The following is a 23,029-nucleotide window of genomic DNA, read 5'->3' on the forward strand; positions in this document are numbered from 1 at the left end:
ACTCCAGCTGGTCTAGCTAGCCAGCCTGCTCACTCTGAGGATCCCTGTTCTCTGCCTTCACAGTGGTGGGATCACAGAGGGTCGCCATGTCTGCGCCACATTTATGTGGGTCTGGGGATTCGAACTCTGGTCCTCATGCTTGTTCACCAAGCTTATCCACTGAGCAGCCCCAGCTCCTATGCTTTCTTCTCTTGACTCTCCTCCTGAAATCCTTATTCACAGCTTTCACACTCAGATGTAAACAGCAAGTAATTAAGCAATGCCTAGATCATGACTCACTCTTCTCTATTTGGTCCCTAAGCAAGGACAGATTTTATTTTCTGAGTGTTGTGGGCATTTTTATTGTTAATATACCTGCCTTGGGTATCAGTAATATTATATTATGCCCTGTAGTAGAAATAGTTTTCATTTCCTAAATGGAAGTATGTACATCTCAAAGAAGAGGGTACGTGGGTTAATATGGCAGATAATTAGTCCTATTAATGTTTAACATTAAACACTATCTGCTTCCTATTGGAACTTTAAAAAATGAGAAAAGAAAGAAAGCACTTTTCAGACATCCAAGTGTCTCCAAGAAATAAATGTGTTTGAGCTTGTTAGTGCCTTCCTTGAGAAAGGCAGAGCAACTAGAGTTATGTGTGTTGCTTCTGGATCACTGTCATAATTCTTCCGACCCGCCGCTTCCTCCTTAAGCGCTTCAGATGGGTCCTTATCCCAACACACTCATGCTGTGATGCATGCTGTGGCAAAATGACAGTTTTCTTTACTTCCAAACATCTTAATTCCATGAAAACAACTCTCTGGTGCAAACAGCATATGGTTTAACGTTTTAAATGACATAAACCTTCACATATAGTTATCTATATATGTTCATAGTTTACCAATATGGCTCAGCCATATTTTGAAATATCAATATATTGCTGGGATTTGTTGAACACAATCTGCTCATTCTAGCTGAGTGATGTGTGAGTCTCAGTATTATCCCTTGGGTGTCTGAGTCCACACTGCTGCTTTGCTGTGGTCATACCCACCTGGAGATATTTCAAAGTTTAAATTATCTATTATTTCTCGCCTCAGCATCACTTAATTTATTAAATACACAGCTCCTGGTGCCCAAGGTAGTTTCCCAGTGCCTTCTTCCCCTCCCCCCACTTCCTCTGCTAAATTTGTGACCCTTTTCTGCATTTCCCCGAATTACATTAGGAATCAGAAAATGCGCATTTGCTCGGGCTGAAATTCATTTTCCATGGGTTTAACTGGATCTGCCATGGCTTACACAGTCTCTGGCCACAACCGTCCTCAAGTGACTCTCTACAGATGCTGTCTCCAGAAAGCACGTGCCACTCAGAACATCGGGTAGAGGTCCAAAGATCTGTGGCAAGGGGTAGGGGGAACTTGCCTCCTCCCTTTAACCTTTCCCATGGTGAATTAGCATGAAAACATACTCAGACTTTCAGCGAGAGCCATGGAAATCCTTCATAATGGGCACATGACCTAACTGTCCACACATAACTCATTTAGTAAACACGTACATTTATTTGAAAAGACAGAGTCACAGCCTCTACTCTATCCTCCATAAATTCCTATGCAGAAGACAACCCCTCAAGGCTACTGGATCTGGAGAGAGGGCTTTCCAAAAGTGATTAAGAGGGTAAAAAGGAGAAAGGACTGATGTCCAAGTCCACTAACATTGGTGTTCTTACAATGAGTGAACACTGAGAAAAGGCCAGGTAAGGATACAGGGAAAAGAAGACAAGCAAGCCAGGGAGAGGGGTCTCACCACTGACCACCTGCCTCCATCTTCTTAGAGTTAGTGGCTTTCAGAGCAGTGAGGAAATAGAGGTCTTACTGCACTTTGTACTAATATCCCCCAACACAACTATAGTTGAGGTGCCACGACCCTGGAGAAACGACATGGTGTCCGTCAGCTTGTACCACTGCAAAACTCCAGGATAAAGTCTTCAAACTTAAACACATACCCTACAGCAATTTCACTGATTATATAAAGATATAAAATCCCCTCTTCCTACATTATACCCCAGTGGCATGTAAACCTATGTCTGTGATCATGGTAGTATTAATGTATACATGTATTTAAGTAACAGCAACATATGTTTGTCACACAATAATATTTTCCTGACTGTCAAAGTTCAAGCTTCAGGAAATGAATGCGCGTGAACGTACACATGTGCCAGCACTTTGATACAGTTGAAAGTACTTTTAGATGCACAGCTGAGTTATTTTCTTTTTAGCTGTTATACAAAATGTTTCATTACTATGGCTTCTTATCCCTGAGAATTTCAAGATTCAGAAAAGTATGCATGAAGTTCGAATAAACATCTCCCTCCTCCCCAGTCCCTACCTCACACACTACACACCCAACAATTAGGTGCATCCGTTCAGGTCCCACTGAAAAGAGAACTCTGACCCAATTTAATGTATTGACCACCCTGTCTTGCTGATTTTCTCATAATAAAAAGACTTTGGCTTGTGATATAACTGAGACAGAGACAAACATACCTACACTAAATACATGAACCCTAACTGGCCAGTATGGTAACCATGGACGTAGCATGGGGTAACTCACACTCTTGCTTGTTCCCATAAGCACCCTAGGTATCAATAAAAAGTATATGGCTTGGGGCTGGAGAGATGGCTCAGCGGGTAAGAGCACTGACTGCTCTTCCAGAGGTACTGAGTTCAACTCCCAGCAACCACATGGTGGCTCACAGATCTCTGTAATGGGACCCAATGACCTCTTCTGGTATGTCTGAAGACAGATACACTGTATTCATATACATTAAATAAATAAATAAATAAATAAATAAATAAATAAATCTTTAAAAATAAAATCAACAACAACAACAAAATGTATGTATGTATGTATGTATGTATGCATGTATGACTTAACATGCTTCAAAAACAATAAGACTAAATTTGTAAGAAGAAATCAAATTCACTATTTCTTATCTTATTCTCTTTCTTTTTGAAGAGGTGTTTAAAGAAGGTATGTTTATAGCAAGCAATGATTCAACACTGGTGCGTTCTGACCTCTGAATAGCAGGTAATGAAACAGACAGGATTACAAGTGCCATGGAGCAAACCAGACAGACCTGTGATTCCCCTAAACAACTAGCAAAGTTGACAAGTCACACACACACACACACACACACACACACACACACACACACACCGTCACTCTCCAACCAATAGTATTTCTGGAGATATAAATACAACATCAAAACTGAGTATTCAAGGAATAAAATTTCTGTATCAACACTTCCATTTTAAAATTCCCAAAATTTCATGTATCAAAATTCTCAAAATCATTACCATGGGTTTTTTTATATGAAATATGTAAAATTCTGAACACTTGGAAGTTCTGTAGCAAAGAGCCACAGCACACAGCCTTCCAGTGCATATGTGTAGGTTCGGGTATGAACATGTGCATTATACAGACAAAATACAATAAATCACTAATATAAACCAGTCATCACTCCAGTGTCTGATTCGCTCTGTCTCAGCACCCTTCTCATTCACTGCTAATAAGAACTTAAATCGTGTAACATTTAGGCAATTCCTCATAAGGTTGGATCTGAGTTTAATTTATCAACAATTCCATCTCGAAATTTATTCAAAAATAATTCTAAAAAAATCTGTTTACAAACACTTAAAAACATTCATTATTTGTTCTATGATACACCGATACATTTCCCCCCACTGCTGTGCATTGAACTTAGGTCTTTACATATGCTGGGCAAGTGTTCTACCATGGAGGTATATTCTGGCCTCAAGTGTTTTCTTTTCTTTCTGTTATAGAATAGACCTCACTTTGTGCCATTCAACAAAAAACCTGCAACTTACAACTCCTGCACTTTTCTTACTTCATTGTATACTAGCATTAATATTAAGAGTTTAAACTTCTAAATACTTTTTAAAAGAACATCAAACCAACCCTTTACTGGATGCTGTTCTGTACACCCTCACCCTCACCTCTTCCTTCGTCTTCTTAGAGATCACCCGTAGCCAGTCCCCAATCATGCTCAGAACAGCTGCAAAGTAGGCCAGCCCAACGAGGATCCAGAACCACACCACAGGCTTGTAGAAGTCCAGATATTCAATGTCTGATCCACCTGCAAGAGGAAAGGTATTGATTGTATGTAGTCCCAAGAGTCAATAACTGAGATCCACAACACACTTGCTGGTGAGCTATGACTCAAGGGCAGAAATCTCTCAGCCTCTCCACAGACCCAGGCTCTTCCTTCACACCGAATTTCTCAATTTCTCTTACAGAATTCTCAGGTTTCCAAGGACAAGTCCAATAGGTGAGGATACATCCTTACCTTTCCAGATCACGACGGTTATCTGGGTTTCCTGTTTCTTTTGTCATTTATGACCTTTTTGTCTCTTGGGACTCAACCGCTCCATCTCCTTGAACAACATATGAATCAGAGACCACACTTCCACTTGCAGAGGACTGTGTCCATCAGCCCATGCTGATCCACCTGTGCCACCCCGTGGGTCTACCAAACTGAACAGGAAGTGGGTGACTCTGGGCAGGAAGTGGTGACTCTGGGCAGGAAGTGGGTGACTCTGGGCAGGAAGTGGGTGACTCTGGGTATGACTATTATTTTCAGGTCAAAAGTAGGATGATCTGATACCAAGCTTGAGGCAGAACGACTGTGGGTTAGCAGAGAAAGGATGGTCTATACCTGCAATGCCACCACCATCTTCTCTGAGGAAGTTCCATGATGTCATAAGCTTAAGCCCCACATCCCCAGAAAGAATAAGTAATGGAGCTCTTTGTTGTTGTTAATGAAATCTATGTACTGACGTCATTGTACTGTGGGAGTCTGCTGAGTGTATTTTCACATGCCCCCCCCCCCATTCAGCACACACAGTAACAGAGGTAGTTATAAAGTGGCAAACACTGAAACTCTAACCTATTAACCCAAATAAGTAGTCAAGGCCATATCTTAAGGAACCCAACTTTGACCTAAGAAATCCTCACATTCAGACTGGAGAGATGCCTTGGTGTATAGAATGCTTGTCAGATCAGAACTGATAGAAAAGCCAGATATGCAGCTCACCTATGGCACTACAGGGCCCCTACCCAGAGATGGGCCATGGAGACCAGAACACTCAGATGCTCCTGGGCCAGCTAGCCTGGAGTGTGCACACACCCATACATGCATGGGCCCATGCACACATGCACACACGTGCAACTTGAACAGGAAGAAAGCCTCAAGTAGAGAGTTGCTACAGCTGAGAGTGTGGAATAGCAGGGCAGGTGCTGTGGAAGAACACAGAGGAAGGGAGAAGGCAAGAAGGCAAAGAGAACTTTTAGATGATATGTATCAAGACACTGTGAAAAGACACACTTTCTTTAGAGGATCAGACAGCATGTGGATGCCTATAGGAGTGTGGTCAGGGCCAAGTGAGGAGCCTAGGAAGAAGAGGCTATATAGAATCATAAAGACTGGATCCTAACGGCAGGAACATGGTTATAGTTAAAGGGGAGATGACCTATGTTCATGGTTGACTGCATGATCAAAAGGATCATAGTAGCTGAGGGGGAAGGGAGACGAGAGGCCCCTGGAGATGCTCTGATTTGGGAGCGGCTAAGAAATTGCTATGTTGAATGAGGGCAGGCATGAGAGAAAAGGCATGGAAGAATGGAGCCGGGGACAATGATGACAGGATTGTTTCTGATGGCCTCAGTCCCTTACTTGGGAGATGGTGAAAGGACATTGACTAAAACCAGCACAGATGCTTTAAGTTGGGACTTGGCAGGCTAAGGATGGTTAAAGACCCCTATGTGACTTCACCCCTAAGATTTCTGACATGCAGGCCTAATGCATTGTGGGGCAAAGCAGAGGGCAGGCATCATAGGGCTCACTGAATAGACCCTGGGGCTGTGCTCAAATCCAACCCATGGCTAGGAGAAACAAGTGCACACTACATTCAAATATAAAATACTAATGGAGCGTTCCCCTAAGCAAATCAGACTCTGGAGGCCACACAAAGACTTCTGAATGTTCAAGGAAGAAGCTAGAGGGGGGCTCTAGCAGGTAAGCATTGTGAGTGGACGCATAGTCTGAGGACAGCCTGGAGTGCACAGTGAGATGCCTTCTAAGGGAGGCCCACGGGCAAATTCCATTTGTCCAGTGTTTCCATTTCACTGAAATCAAATGCCTTCCTTCCTAGTACGTTCTGTTTTCACACCAGAAAGAAGAAGAAGAACCAGGAAAAACAAAAACAAAAACAAAACAAAACAAAAAAAAAGCCCACCTTCATCCAAATGTTTAGGGCGCACCTAACACATAAGCTCCCAGAGTCACTGATTGTAGAACAGCCCACGTGATAAAGATGACATTTTACACATTTCTTACAGGCAGGATGCTACAGTTGGAAGGGGGTAGGTCAGCCTAATCACCAAAAGGCCCATATTTGGGTAAAACGTTTAACCCAGAAGTTTTAGTGATTCTAGCCATGGAAAAAAGTTTTTTTCCACAGTCTTAATTACCACCCTTAAAATGAAATACTGGCAGCTGGATGATCTAAGAAGAAAAACACCAAAAAAGATGTCACTGTCAGACAACTATTCACCCTATTCACTTTCCCAAACCTAAGGCTTATAAGTCAATTCGTTCATTAATCAGCTCACAGGATGCAAAAATCTTCCCTCTGTTAGTGTATCTGTAATATTAAGATAGCTTGATTGAAAGGGGGAGATTTTAAAATGCGAAAACGATTCTAATCTTTTCTTATTTTTAATTGTGTGTGTGTGTGTGTGTGTTTATACATGTGTACATGTGTGCAGGTGCCTGCTGAGGTCAGAAGGGGATATCCAATACCCTAGAGATGAGGCTAACAGCACCTGTGAGCTGATGTAGGTGCTAGCATCCAAACTCAGTTCTCTTCAAGAATAGCAAGTGTTCTGGACCACAGGAAATGCTTTTAAAAAAAAAATCCTTGACTGTTGGGAGTGTTAATTTTCTCCCTATTGTTTAGAACTGTGTCCAGCTGTCCCTCATTAATTAAGTGAAGTAGCCGGGAGTGGCAGCTTGCGCCAGAATCTAGCACGTGGGTCGCTGAGCTAGAAGGACTGGGAACATCAGAGTGGCCTAGAGGACCAGAGAGAGGCCATCTAAAAACCATAAAGGATCAAGGAGTGCAGAGTGACCTCTCTGTCTTAGACAGAAAGCCCGCACCTCGTCTGTTGCCACGTCTACCGGTTTCTTTTCTTCCTTTCATTGTTCATGTTGTGGACTGCAGGATGCTGTAGTCTACACCCTCCTTCCCCTTTTATGCACCCCCTTCCCCTCCTGTGCACATAAGCTCTTTCCATTTTAGGAACTTTTATATGAGAACATTATATGAGAACATACAGATAGCAATAAAAATACCAAAGAGGGTGGAAGCAGACAGCTTCAGGAACCTCCTCAACTTTTCCAAATAGTCTAAGCATTCTGAGTCTGTATTGGGATGTGTGATGGCTTCCTTTTCCTCTTTCCTTCTTCTCTTCCTCTTCCTCCTCCCCCCTCCTCCTTCTCCTTGACATTTGCAAGACTCACACTCTGCCAGAGCTTAATCCAATCTAGCAGATTAAACTACTAAAAATATAACTCTGAGAGGTTCAAGCTGTTCACAATGCTAGGAAATGATTCTCTCCTCAAAGCGGGTTCCCTAAGTGGCTGGGAACCTCCCCTATATCAATCACTGAGAGAACCTTCCTGCCTGCTCCCTGAGAGTCATGGCAGGAAGAAGATGAAGAATGGCTTATTGGGGCGTGGAAGGGACTTTCTGACTCTGGATGCCCTACATTGCTCAGTCAATATGCTCATTTCAACTCATAGAATATTCAAAAATCCTCCTGGGGGAGGTGAGTGAGAACTTAGCCTCACAGATTGACCCCCATGACTAGCACCACCCCACCCTAAAGGACTACAGGTGGTTCCAGGAAAGCCATCTACCCTAAAGCTCTGTAGGTAGAGCTGAAGGAGCTGAGACTCCTATATTTGGGCATCAATGAGGCCTTGGGTATAATTTAGCTTTATCTCTATCTGCTTTTTCAGAAATAAAGTTGATGATTCAAGTGCCACCCAGTTCAATCTGCCCAGAATTCAAGAGAGACAGCTAGGTCCATGTGGCTTGTCTGAAATCCTAGTGACTTTAAATAGAGATGTAAGGGTATGAAAAATGAACCGTAGCACGTCACAAATGGACAGGAGCCACAGAGCTCACCTGCAAACCCAGTCTTGTGTTGCTCTGAAGTGTGGCTCCTCCTGCCACGGGATGGAGTTGTCCTTCACCCATACGCTCAGCTCTTAACTGTCACTACCCTGCACCTTACACCATCCAGCTGTCCTGCAGCCTGGTTTTGAGAGGGTACTCTCCATACAGGATGCCAGCACAAACCAAGGTCCAACCTGGGGAGCCAATGCACTTACTGGTCCTACTTATACATCATGAGTGAAGGGTTACATACGAAAGCACAGAGATCCTAAAGTAGCCATGATACCCAAAACCAACCTCTCACCCCAGCATGGATGAAGACAATTAGCTGCATGGATGGAGTTCCTTCCCTAGTCTGCATACTCCAGCACTTCCTGAGTGATGAGTACGGGTATAATCAGGGAAGAATGACATACAACTGGCCAGGAGGTACTGAAGGGAGCAGCCTGAATTGAATGGCCCTTCCATCTACTCCTTCTACGATGGAGCATCTACTCCTTCTAAGATGGAACATCAACGTTCAACAAGCCAGATCTTTGGGGCTCTCTCACAAGTAGTGGGAGCCATTCTGACAAGGGTGGTGGCTGTTCTACTTGCAGGACAGTGAGCTATGACACTCGTAGCAAGCAGGAAGGTAAGAGGGAGACTGGGAGCATTTACAACATCAATCCCACTCAAGACAGTGAATCCTTTGTGACCTGATGACCCATAAAGACATCACTTCTTAGTGCCATTAAAGGAGAAATGTAAGATTAGGAGGGGACAATACTCAGAGGACAGGGTCAACAAAACTGCTCCACCCCCATGGTATGAAAGGTGCTTAGTTAAGGTGAGAGTCATCCAGCCAGGCCTGACAAGCATCCCCTTTGGCTCAAGGTAGCCCTGTGGATCTGAAGACAAGGCCCTCTTTATTTACCTCCTGACTCAAGTAGTTTCCAGAAGGTGGTGATAATTCTGTTCCACAGACCATGACATTGGGATCAGGCAAGTGTTTTGCATAACTCCCACTATAGAGCTGCGTGTGTGTGTGTGTGTGTGTGTGTGTGTGTGTATGATTTCATCACACTAAAGTAATTTAAAAAAAATAAGAATGTGAGAACATAACACACCTTTCCCTTAATTCTCTTGACCTGTGGATTTTCTTCTGAATCACAAAATATTAATGATAAAAACCTCACATCCCCTGGTTTGAAAGCATAGTCATTCTTGATTCAGATCATCAATTCCAGGACCATCCTCCCATCTTCTAAAGCCATATATGTATGTGTGTTACAGAACAGAAACACAGCGACACTCTAAAGAAACCCGAGTTTCAGCTTCACATTGCTATAACAAGATACACAGAGCGAGCGTGAAACAACCAAAACCAGTTCACTCAGCCCATGACTCTGGAAGTTCCAATTTGGGGTCCGGTGACCTCATTGATTTGACTCTCTGGTGAAGAACACTGAGGAGCAATCATGACAAGAGTGTGTTATGGGCCAAGAAGCTGAGAAATAAGAGACTGGGGTCCTACATTTTCCCATGAAAGCATGCAGTAAGCAGAAGGCATCCTACGCCGCTGAGCCTCTGGAGACACAGCGTGCATGCGTTGTTGGGGGTTGGAGACTCATCTAAGTCACAGAAACAGGTTGATTTCTCTCTAAGTATTTTAGTTTGGATATCAAATAATGCTCTTAATATGGGGCTTTGACTATAATTTTACTACTGATGATTTATTTTTATTATGATTATGATATTTCTGTTTTGCATACTTTTCTCTTGTGACAGCAAATTTCCTAGAGAACAGAAACATTCTTATAGTGGCTTGGTCAATCTAGTGACTTTCGTCTTCAGCAATAACTCACCTATTAAAACACTGATATATACAATATATGTATATATATATATCCTATTATATCACCTATTACATATATTGTATCACATATAACCTATTATATAATCTGTTATATAACTGATTATATAACCTAGTATATAATTAAATTATATATATAACTGACTATATCACCTATTGTATATATTATATATAACCTATTATATCACCTACTATGTATTATATATGACCTATTATGTATTATATATACATAACCTATTATATATACATATATATCTGTATATGTATTATAGGATTTATATGTGTATATACACACACACACACATATATATATATATATATATATATATATATATATATATATAAAACCTATTATGTCACTGATACAGGAAAATGTAAAGGTAAAGAAGAGGGCTATAGAGATAGATGGCTCAGCAGCTGCTCTTCCAGAGGTCCCGAGTTCAATTCCCAGCACCCACATACAATCTCACAACCATCTGTGGCTCCAGTTCCAGGGAATCCAATGCCCTCTTCTGGCTTCTGAGGACAGCACTCACACACATAGTATAGAGATACACATACAGGCAAAACACCCATACACATATAATAAAACTTAAAACTTGAAATTATTTTAAAATGGAGACAATTAGATCTGCCTAGCATTTGAAGTTATATTTTTGGAAGTTAGAGATCAGCACTCAGATTTAGAAACCAGCCCATTTCCACTTCTGTTCTTCGTGTAAAACCTACTGTTGGAAGAACAGGAACCTCGTGGGTGCAAAGGAAGGGAAATCTACAAGTCCCTCCCTCAGTCATCTCTACAAGGGTAGAAGTGTGCAGCGGTGTGTGGTGTGAGGTGTGTGGTGTGCAGCGTGCGGTGTGCGAGCGCAGTGTGCAGGAGTTAAATAATCATTTCCACTGGGAATTGTTTTTATATCTCCATGGAGAGCAGTTTGGAGTCTCCATTAAGCACCAGCTCCGTCATAAGGATCACTCACCAGGGCTCCCTCCTTTGCTCCCTCCTCCTGTATTTCTACAATGCTTCTGGAAGCCTGCTGACCCCTGTGAGCTAATCTCTTGGCTTGCCCACAGACCACCCCCCCCCCCACTCCAATTCTGCTGATTAATCAAGTGCACAGTTTTCTCATCACTGGCTAAAGCACAATGAGCAGATTTCCCCTGTTCCACAGATCTTGATCCCTATTGAGTGGCTGCCCCCTAATTTCATACATTCCTTTTGGAGGAGCAGGAACCACAGCCTTTGTCACTATTGAGTGCTGAACATAGTATCTCATAAACAAACGGTGTGTTCACTAATCATCAGAGTAAATGAATATGAATTTCTGAATGAGTGCTGATTATAAGACAGAGAGCCAGTAAGGGGGCTCCATGTGTTAGGTCACTATCTGTAAAGCCTGATGACCTGAGTTCAGATCTCTGGAATCCATGGGACAAGCCAGCTGCTTCTGCAGTCGAGCCCTCCTTCAGCCAGATGCAAAAGGAAGACAAGGAATTCTCTGCGAAGCTTATAGGCCAGCTGGTCTTGGCAATGCAGAGAGGAGAAGCAAGAGTGCACTGCCTCAAACGGTGGGAGGAGAGAACTGAGTCCCTAAAGTTGTCCTTGAATACATCACACACACACACACGCACACACACACACAGAGTATATAATACGTCTTCCAAGCAGTCACACAAACTTCCCCTTTCTGATTAACAGACAGGTTCTTGTTTTCATTTTCTGAGCTGATCTTGTGAAGGGTCACCGGCTTTCAAGCATCCTCTACCTTCATCAAGTACTTTTTTTGGTACCTGTTGCCTCTCCAGTGACACCTTCCTCAGCAATCAGCTTAAAGGCAGCAAATTTGGAACTGGCCTGAGGGATAATTGTGCAAATCTTAGGCTGTATCAGGCACTGTATCCTAGAGGATTTCTAGCAACAATTATTCTGAACAACAAACATCGTCATGGCTTTAAACAGAGCCCGAGATGTTTTCACAATGGCATTCCCTTAGATTAAGAGAGTGCTCACTGCATGAGTCATATTTGGGATTATACAGAAAGGAAATCACTTGGCTATGAAAAGCATCACTTCTGAAGATGACTTATATAATTCTAGGAAACTTTGTAGGGGACATAGATTTATGTCTTTCCCCAAGTCGAAAATGCAATGACAAATGACAATAGAACTTGGAAAACTTAATTTAAAAAGTCATCCAGGTAACATGCCAGGAAAGAAGGGCCTTAACTGGGGAGGCAGAGCTGTGCTCTGTGAGGAAGAGGAAGTAACGCCCCACACATGACGTTAGACCAGGCAGGGAGACACTCTGCCTCCTGTAGGATAAGTAAGCTCCCAGGATCTAAGAGTACACTCTTTCAGTGACGAAAAATTCATAAAAAACAACTTAAACATCTGATACATACATACATATATATATATATACACATACATACACACACATACATATATATACATGTATATATATATATATATATATATATATATATGAACTATTCTTCTTTATTTTTTAATTAAGGATGTGTATGCGTGTGTGTGTGTGTGTGTGTGTGTGTGTCTGTCTGAATGTGAGTTTGTGCATCAGAATATAATCTCCAAGAAGGCCAGGAGAAGGCACTGAGTTCTCTGGAGGTGCTACGTGGGTGCTTGGAACCCAATACCCACTCTCTCTCTGCACGAGCAGTACCACACATAACTAATTGGCCGCATGTGACTTTGTGGTGTCAGCCATAATGGTTCCTTACAATGCTTAAGTCTGGGGACTAAGATTGTGAGGTTTTCTTAAAAGTGTAGGGAATGTGAGACTCCCCACTTTGTTGAAGTCTCACTTGCACAGGCTTTCCCTCATGCGTGCCTTTCGGAAACAACCTAGGCTGACTTGGGGAAAGGAGTGTTGTAAAGGATTTTACTGAGAAGTATGTTTTGGGGGTAACATGCCTCCCCTTTCCCCCGTGTCTGGTTATGGGTATCTAAAAAGCCATCTGCCTTGAAAATGCATTTTAAGTTGTGTTAAACTTGGTAGCTAGGCTTTTCTCTAGTCTTCAAGCCTCATCACCTAAGGGATCTTAAGAAAGCGAGGCTGGTGTCGTCCTCACTGTAAAGGCGGGCATGGCTGGACATTCTAGGCATTTGCAGAAATGAAAAGTCATAGACAGGAATGAGGAAAGCCACAGTAATTCTCAGACAGGACCGTGAACTCACCCTGACCACTCTTACCCCGACCACTGTGACTACAAGCGATACTTTCAAAACCATGTAAACCACGCTGGCTCCCCCGTTTCCTTTCCCCTTCCAACTTCAGGAAAAGTCACTGCACACATGGCTCTAAGCCATGTGCTTGTGTTATCAGGGTAACACAAAGCCCAAACTCAGCTCTCCTTGCTTCTTTTCAGCCTCAGGATGGAGAGCTTGGGTGAGAGGAAAGAAAGGATCAGCTGGAAGGATCGGATGTCAATCACCAGTGTGACGACCCAGCCACCACATCACGCCCCCGACACAGGCAGAAACAGAAATATAAAAGTAAGATTTGTAGAGAACATCTTAAAAGGCTTACAGTGGGGAGGGATGGCTCCTGTGATATGGATCAATTGATCGATAGGAACATCTGGTAGCCAGAGGGGATGTTCCACAAAGCAAATAGCCAGTCTGTCCCAGGAGGAGCTCTGCCCTAGCTTAGCAGCTTGCTGTAGTCATAAGGTCCCCAGGAGGAATGGCTGACTGTGTGCACTCTCTTCAGCGATACGTGACATCAATCCCCTCACAGGAAGCTTGAAAGACAAGTCCAGTTTCTGTTTTCTGAAGATTCTTACAAGGGCATGTTTCCTGCCTTTCCTTGTCCAGAATGGCCCCCAGGTATAAGGATGTGACCCATAAAGCTAGCAGCCCTCACAAACACAACTCTGTGGCCTCACAAAAGCAAATAAAGACCGAGGAGACAGAAAAATCATTAAACTTCACTGTTTCTCTATTCTCCCTCTCAGAATTTATTTATTTATTTTAAGATTTATTTTATTATTTCATGTGTATGAGTGTTTGCCTGTTTGTCTATGCATCAGGTGCATGCAGTGCCCATAAAGGCCAGAAGAGGGCGATGGATTCTATGGGACTGGAGTTACAGTTGTGAGCTGTCAGGCAGGTGCTTAACCACTGAGCCACCTCTCTAGCTCCTATGTGTCTTTTTAATCACAGCAAGCTTGTGTTCTAGTAAGTAGCAAGGTAGATTTCTATTTTTAAAGAAAAAATCCTTTACAAAATAAAAATAAGATGAAAGTAATGCCTTTGATGAGGGGTGGGGGTGTTCAATGAAACAAAATACTACTGACAAGAAAACCTATGTCCCCCCGTATTGACTGCACAGAGTATCATTCCTTTAAAAATATCTACTTTATATGTCTGTGTGAGCTTATGTGCAGCAGTGTGCAGTACCCATGGAGGCCAGAAGAGGGTGTCAGACCCTGAAGCGGGAGTTAAAGGCCCCTTAGGAACCACTGTATGAGTCCTGGGAACTTAGCTCAGACTCTCTCCAAGAGCAGCAAGGATGCCAGCGCTGAGCCATCTCTCTAACTCCAGAGCATAATTCTTGTCAGCCTATCCTTCTATGACATGGGCATTGACTCAGAGGTTCCCCACCAGGCCCCAGGGGATGGTGCCATCGAATACCCTTCCCTTGGCAGGTGACAACAACCACAGGCAGACTGGCAGGATCTCTCCAGGTTAACTTCTTTGGGTGGATTTAAAATAAGTTTGTTTGTTTGTTTTTTAAACACGTTTTCCAAAAAGCAGAAAATAAATTATTTGGCGTTTTACCCACTCCAGGACAATGTAGGTGGTAGCCACAGAAACTATTATTTTAAGACTCCAACCACATTTTATTCATTTATAAGTTTTGTATTTTTAAAGTGCCTCAGACCATGAATGTCACAAGCCAGATTGGCACAGTCTGTGGGTTGTTTAAAATATCCATGCCATGTCCGGCTGTTGGCCTAAAATGTAAGACATCACCTGATTTCTGTACAACCAAGAAATTTCATAAGACTTTGGAATCATGTTTACATAACTAGATAAAACTAGCAAAACAAATCACAAGTATATATATATATATATATATATATATATATATATATACATTTTATATATATTTACCATGCTACCTCACTTTCCCCCATAGAACCACACTCCTTGGTTCTGATTAAACTAACTACATACATCCTCAAGGGTAACTAGGAAAAATGGAAAATTTTAAGACAGACATCTTCCTGTTTACATGGACGTACAAATGTTTGGACCTCCCTCCTCACCTCATTTTGGTAATTATCAAGATAAATGGTACCCATTAGGCCTCTGCAACCTCCCTCCCAGCACCCCCCTCCCCCACTAACCTGGTACAGAGAACTGTCTGTGGTGCTTGTAAGCAAAGTGAGAGCCCTACTCTGGAGGACACACGTCTTCCAGGACACCGCATGTTCCCCACCGGTATTTGCCATCTTTATTCTTAATGCTTACACAAACACTAACTCCAGCCCCTTCTGATATTATTTCTGAACAGAGCAATGAAGCCTCTTTTCTGGACATATTTAAATAAGGTGTTGAGGTCAGGCCAGGAAGACAGCTCAGTGGGTAGAGGCAACTGTCATACAAGCCTGGAGACCTGTATTCATTCCAGAGTCTATAGAGAGCCAACTCCCACAAGCTGTTCTCTGTCCTCCATACAGTATGTTTACACCACACACACACACACACACACACACACACACACACACACACACACACAGGGTGATAAATACAAAACATGTAAGAAGTTTTTAAGAGTCTCAACCAGTCTGATGGACTTACTTTGAGAAGTTAATAACAGTGTTGTTAGTTTCATGGCAACATAGTATCCCTATTGTATCATCTGTTACTTCAGATCGGAGTTCATTAATTGATGGTTTGAAATTGCCCGAGCTCATTAAAATGATCCCGGAAGGGTCATCTGCACATTTATCTTTACTACCAATATTTAAGATCGGCGTTGGAAGATAGTTAAGTGAAGAACATGCAGATATGAGTTAGAAAAGATATCTAAGCTTTGCAGCTGGACCCTGTAATCTCAGATATGGCAAAGCATCTGACACAGGAGGACCCAGGACCCACAGCTGAATCCATGGACTCCAGGTTCAATGAGTGGTTTATGTTTCAAGTAATATAGTGGAGAGCAATTGAGAAAGATCTGGCCTGCACATGTACACACAGACATGCACCCTATACACATGTGTGCACACGCATGAACACATACACATAGAGACTGGAGTTGGAACAATACCAATGAGGAGAGTGAGATCTGTGTTGATAACGAAGAAAGACAGATAAACCACAAGGGGACAGTCAGCAGTCACCAGACACAGAGAGAACAAATCAGATCATGGGAACCATGTAGATACCATGTGACCCACTTTAGCTGGGCTCAAAGCTACTGCCCTGTACTGATAATTAAAACTTCCAGTGTCACAAGAAAAAGAAAATCTTCAGTGACCAAGAATCACTCTCTGAGACTGGCAAAGTTTTACAAACTTAAAACAAAAAGAAAGTTAAAAGGATGAAGGGGAGTTGAACTTTCTTATACCAAAAAATAAGAGATATATATTTCGTTGGCAGAATTAACCTAGAAATGCAAAATTCTATACAACCAGCCATTGATATTCATTTCACAAAATAAAACATAAATGAGTCTAGCTTAATCTTTCTGTTTCCCATCAGTGTCAAGGAGTCGCTATTCATTGCTGCCAGTTAGGGGCTGGATCATGTCCTCCCCAAAGACATGTTGAGGCCCCAACCCCCACATACCACAGAATGGGAAAATATTTTAAAATGCAGTCCCTAGAGCTGTCCTTAGCAAAGAGGAGCTCACAGGGGAGCAGTGTGGGTCCTTAACTCAATCACTGAGTCCTCAGAGGAAGAGGGTTGAGATCATGGGGGAGCAGGCTGGGTCCTTAACTCAGATGACTCTGTCCTCAGAGGAAGAAGACAGAATGAACCTAGGGACACAAACAAGGGGGCTGCCATATACTGGAAGGACTGAGGTGGGAATCACTCTGTTGAGAACTGGGATCACTGGCAACTTCCCCCGATCACTAACAAGTGGCAAAGAATTCTACCCAGAGTCTCAGAGGATCCAGGAAGTCCCTCTGTTTAAAGCCACCAAGCTTGGAGTCTTTGGCCTAGCAGCTCAGTCATCTCATAGAGCCTGTGTTCCATTATAAACCAGAATGAGCCTTAAGTAATAGACCTGGGTTAGGAGAGCAGCCACAGCCCAAAAAAGCCTTACCTGCCACGTAGTCGCCAAATCCAATGGTCGTCAGAGTGATAACCACAAAATAGATAGCGTCCAGGGCGCTCCAGCCTTCTATGTGCTTGAATATGACCGCAGGGAGAGCCACAAAGAGGACACAGCCAAACAGGATGAAGATGATGGTGGAGATGATACGGATCTTGGTCTGACTAACATTCCACTTCTGCAAAGACAGAGGCGAGCGGGAGAGAGAGGTTACTGACATGCGCACAAGACCCAACTACAGCGGGAGAGAGAGGTTACTGACATGCGCACAAGACCCAACTGCACAGGGCTGTCCTGGAACCACATCACTCCCTGCCCTCCGGGTTTTCATTCTCAACGGTCTTTACTCCTTAAAATCAAGTATACCGTAAATAAGCCAGAAATACCAATATCAATAAATGATGCTATTTTACACATATATACTTTCCCACGGGTAAAATGTTTTCTTCAAAATTGTAGTGCATTTGCTCATCCGCTTGGAGCCAGTGACTTCAGACAGGGCTCCATACTTACATGAACCGCTTAATGAAATTTGTCTTTGCTGTGGGCACACAGCTGACTGCGGGCCAGACACAGTCGAGGGATATGTGACAACTGAGAAACCTGGGCAAGCACAGCCTATTCACGGCTGGGAAATGGGGAAACGTGGACAAGGCCATTCATTCAGTTGATCAGATGTGATCCCAAGGGAGCCTGCACCTGAGTCTGAGGTGAGCGAGCTGCCCCTGGATCTGCAGGCAAGGGTATGACTTGGCAAGCCCGACCACACCTATCACCACATCACCTGTCCAGGTCTGTTCGCTTTTCACCTGGTCTTCAATAAGGATTCCTTATAACTAAGGATGGAATGTGGATCATCTCCAGCTCCTGTGTGAGATTGGTCACTTTCTTGTTATTTTTAAAGCAAGGTGTCTGTCCTTGTGGCGTAATTGAGACTGGCTGGAGCTCCTACTTCAGCCTCCTGAGTGTCAGGAGGTGGGCATTGCCATTAGCCCCACTGGCAGAGTTGCCATGCCCTTTTGTTTGCCAACATCTACATATAGCATGACCACTACTATCTTGGGTTCCTCTGAACTGCTGCATTTTGTAAATGAGTTTTGTTTAACTGAGTTCTACTATTGCAGAATTTGGTGTCTGCTATTTACTATTGCAACCTGTCCAACGGGACCACAAAAGACAGCAACGCCAGCAGCAGTCAAATTTTATTTTCAAAATAAAAGTATTGCCAGCTATTTGCTTCGAGGGTTAAGTTTTTAACATTTACTACTGTGAACAATGTAAAAATGTTGTTAATATTGCTCAAATAAGAAAATGAAGATTTGTGGCTGGGGCAGGGGGCAGGGGACAGGGGTGAACAGTTAAAGCATTTGTTGCTCTTGCAGAGGACCTGCGTTCAGTTCACAGAACCCGCACAGTGGCTCACAACCATCTGTAACTTAGTTCCAGGAGATCTGATGCCCTCTTCTGACATCTCTATGAACACAAAGCATGCACACAGTACATAGACATAGATGCAGAGAAACACGCATCACATAAAATAAATAAAACACAAACATACAAAATAAATAAAACAGGTTTGGAAGGAAATCGACTACTTTTAAAGAACATAAGTGAGGCACAGTTATGTAAAGTGTTTGCCTTACAAATATGAGGACATCCATTCAGTCCACAGAGGCCGCATAACAAAGCCAGCTGTGGCACATGATTGTAATCCCAGTGTGGGGTAGGCAGAGCCAAACAGGTCTGGACGGCCATCCAGTGAGAATTCTGGGACACTTAGAGACCTTATATTAAAAAAGAAACTGAATAGTACTTGAGGAATAACACTCTAGATTATCTTCTGACTTCTACACACACAGAGTCACACCTGCACACACACACACACACACACACACACACGCACACACACACACACACATACATACATACACACAGAGAGAAAGAGAGAGAAAGATGCACAAGTTTGCATGTGCGCGCACACACACACACACGAGAGAGAGAGAGAGAGAGAGAGAGAGAGAGAGAGAGAGAGAGAGAGAAAATAATTAGGACACCATACAACTTCAAGTGGAGCCCAGGAAGGTTATAATTCTGTTTTCTTGTACATAATTTTCAGTTTCTTTCAGTCAAGTATGTAAATAAGTCAAACACAGTTAGTGGCAAGCTAAGAGGCATAGAAATTGTTATATAAAAGGCAACTGAAGGTCTACATTATCTAAGGTGCTAGAACATGTAACATATTTTTTAAAACCACTAAATAGATGTAGCAAGAAGTTTGTGCTACTCACAATAAATGTGTCTTCCACTTTGGCAATTCCTTTTCCAAATATAGTTCCGAGCTGATCACCAACCCCAGCCAGTAGAAAGCCAAAGAGGGGAATTCCCAGCAAGGCATAGATGATGCAGAATATTTTTCCACCTTCAGTTCGTGGGGAGATGTTTCCAAATCCTAAAAAAAAACAAAAAAACAAAAATGGAAAAAACCAGTTGTTTACAAATGTATCATAGTTTGAAACACCCCATGCCAAGTTTAACCAGAAATCACCAGCTATTACAAGACCTGGATTGTTTATTTCAACTGGGGAAGACTCAATTTATATTATAACAGTACAAGTAAAAGCTAATGTAAGCAATTATTCCAATAAAATACCACATCCAGCTAATGTTTGGTGAAACTTTGATCAGACGATGAGCAATGTGGTGTTAACGCACCTAATGGAGTCAATATTTGCATTAGTCTCCTTCTGTCTCCCAGGCAATGATAATTGCTATTGACTTACAAAACTTACATTACCATTTATAATGTGTTCAGAGAGATACATTAAGAATCTTCAAACACACGTACATTATCTAAAGAGTGAGGCAGTGTTACAATTTATGTCTTTTTTTAAAAAAAAATCCTATTATATTTTAAAAATAGATAAATGCCAAAATGTGACATTCTGAAGAGTTTCAAGGTCCAAAGACATGAACTTGTCATGATGGAGGCCATTGCCTTTCATGGACCTCATAATCGCTGAGGTATCACCTACACCTGCTCGGGATGTCCCAGACGCACAGAGAACACAGGTATGGTAGATAATCCTTTGTCTTTTCTCCACAGCAAATCAACCTGGAGCTTTTGTGAATGGATGGTATATTGAGATTCGGTCTTCTGCTGGGTCTTCTGCTGTTGCTCTCCAGCTGTTTTATGGTAAGAGGATCACAGTTCCTTTTTTGTAATCTAAAACATTCCGTGAAACCACTAGTAGGCACAGAAGCCTTTCCTGTCAGAAGCTGTAGCACAAGCAGACCCCACAGCAGGTGCTGGGAACTGAGGAGCAGCAAAGCAGCTTCCGACTGGCAGCTGCTATGTAGAACCGAGATGCAGCTCTGAAAGTCACTAAGAACTAAGAACTCGGTGAAGTTTGCCAATACTTGACAGCCACTCATCAACCGAAGGACCTTCCACGAATCGCTTCCCCAGCTGTTAAAAGGGTTCGCTGTTGCTGTACATCTCCTTAAGGTGTAAGAACTACGTAAAATGCCCTGTAAAGGTACTGGGGAAAGTCCATTATACTGCACTGCTTGGTGTACCTCAGCTGATGCGAAAACTACTGTTGTTTCCTACTAGTCATTACTACGTCATAGTACTGATGGAAGCAAAGATCGGAAAGTCAGAGCATTTTGTCTATCGATAGACAAAATAATAATCAAGCAAATGGCAGTACCATCACACAACATCATGTTCTGGACTGTTCTGACCTCCCATGGGAGCCATTCTGCACAAAGGTCATTAGACAAACAGCTTGCATAGCATAAGGCAACTGTATGGTTGGAAGGGCTGGGGTTGGTTATAATGACAGGAAGGAGACTGATGGAACAGGAAGGTGTGATAGGGAATTCCGGCTGCGATCACAACACATGGGCCTACTTGGGTGCTTCAAGTCAAAGATCAAGTAGCATGTAGAGTCACACAAAGATACAAGTAGCCAAAGAGGAGTGCCTGGTTTCAAAGGTGTGGCTAAGCAAATCACGTGTTATGGGATTAAGCCAATCACGTGCCGGGTTGAGTCTAAGCCAATCACGTGCTGGGTTAAGCATTTTGGATCGGTGGTCTTCCTTCTGATTCACCAGGCAAACCTGTAGCTGACATGAGGACCGGGCTCCCCTTTAATCATGCTCATTTGGAAACAGCGCTGAGCATCTGCTATTTGCCAAACTCTGGGCTGAGCACAGAGAACACAGTATGAAGCAAGCTAGCCTGCAAGGCCACTCCGTGAGGGAGCTGTGAGGGCGCAGAACTGGTTGTGCAGGGGTCTCTGGGTCCAGAGAATGTTCTTGGTGCACATGGACTTAGGAGACTGAGAGACGCTATATACAAACGATCCCAAGGAGCTGACCAGAAGCTGAGTAGCAGTTACTTAGATTTCAGAAAGAAGAGTGTTCACGACAAGGTGAAGAACCAAAGGTAGAGAATATCAAGAGAAATAAGAGAGAGGAAAAAAGGTGTCATCTTTGAGCGACTGAATAAGAAAATTTCTGAGGGCTGTGTGTGCTTCCAGTAGATAAAGGAAGGGAAGGCAAACACAGTGCACATTACAAACGCTCCTTGCCGTGTTAAAAGGTTTGGGCTGACAGAGCTGCTGCTGCAGGGCTTTCAACTATCTGCAGCGACGGGATCCATTTTGGCACCGTCAATGTCATTTTAGATCCAAAAAACAATGATGCTCACGAGGAGGGAATAGGAAAAGGTTAGGCTTCGATTCTGGCAAGGATAACTGGTGATCTTGGGAACCGAAGAATGACTAGTGTGGGGACCCACGGATAGGACCATGGAAAGCAAGCGCTATCTTCCTTGAATGTCCATCAAAGATCCACGCACCGTGCTGACTGCTCGGCCATCAGTGTGGTATTACTAGGGATTGGTGTAAACTTCCCAAGGGTGGGGGGAGGGTCTCAATTTGTTTTCACATTTCTGTGATCAAATATCCAGGCAAAAGCAATTGGTGCAGGAAAGAGTTTAATTCTGCTCAGGGTTCCAGGGAAACTCTCAGGAGAGGGAAATCAGGGCAGCAGACCTTGAAACAGCAGGTGACATCACAGCCACAAGCAAGTAGAGAGACATGGATGCTTCCTGCTGTTCAGCTCCCTTCTCTAATTACACAGCCCCAGATCCCAGCCAGGGGATGACCCTAATGCATGGGCCTGCCTACCTTAAGCCCACCAGGCATGCCTAGAGGCACATCTCCAGGGATACTGGATTCTGCCAAGTTGACAGTTAACCATCACAGTGGAGACAAGTGGGAGGTATTTACATCATTGGGAGTTGGTCATTGGAGGAGACCGAGCTACCCAATCCCTTGCTTCTTGTCTCCTAGATTACAGTGTAACAGCTTAGGTTTGCCCTGTTCTGTTGTCTCCTGGGTTACAGTGTAACAGCTTTGGTTTGCTCTGTTCTCTTCCCTCTGGTTTCCTTCAAGCACACCAGAGGCCAAAAGTATCAAATCTACCCAATCCTGGACCAAGAACCATAGCCGCAACAAAGCATGTTTCTGGAAAGTCAGTTCTCTCGGGCGGGCGGGCGGGCGGGCGGGCGGGCGGGCGTTTTATTATGGTAACACGAAGCTGACAATAAGGGCGGGCGGGC

The 23,029-nt window shown here is 43.2% G+C and overlaps 1 protein-coding gene across 4 annotated transcripts in view; it reads right to left on the reverse strand.

Annotated features, from left to right (window-relative positions):
* The window catches only part of Kcnk2 (potassium two pore domain channel subfamily K member 2), a 127,987-nt gene that overhangs the window by 25,758 nt on the left and 79,200 nt on the right, over window positions 1-23,029 (reverse strand). For all 4 annotated transcript variants that reach the window (XM_021160593.3, XM_021160601.3, XM_021160576.3 and 1 more), the window contains 3 exons: window positions 19,689-19,849; window positions 17,392-17,578; window positions 3,994-4,133 (listed from right to left, as the gene is read on the reverse strand). In XM_021160593.3, coding sequence (XP_021016252.1) covers window positions 3,994-4,133; window positions 17,392-17,578; window positions 19,689-19,849 — 488 coding nt within the window. The remainder of the gene's footprint in view (window positions 1-3,993; window positions 4,134-17,391; window positions 17,579-19,688; window positions 19,850-23,029) is intronic.

The sequence above is a fragment of the Mus caroli genome, unplaced genomic scaffold (genome assembly GCF_978045245.1).
Source record: "Mus caroli unplaced genomic scaffold, Mus_caroli_1 scaffold_1, whole genome shotgun sequence".
Classification (NCBI taxonomy): domain Eukaryota; kingdom Metazoa; phylum Chordata; class Mammalia; order Rodentia; family Muridae; genus Mus; species Mus caroli.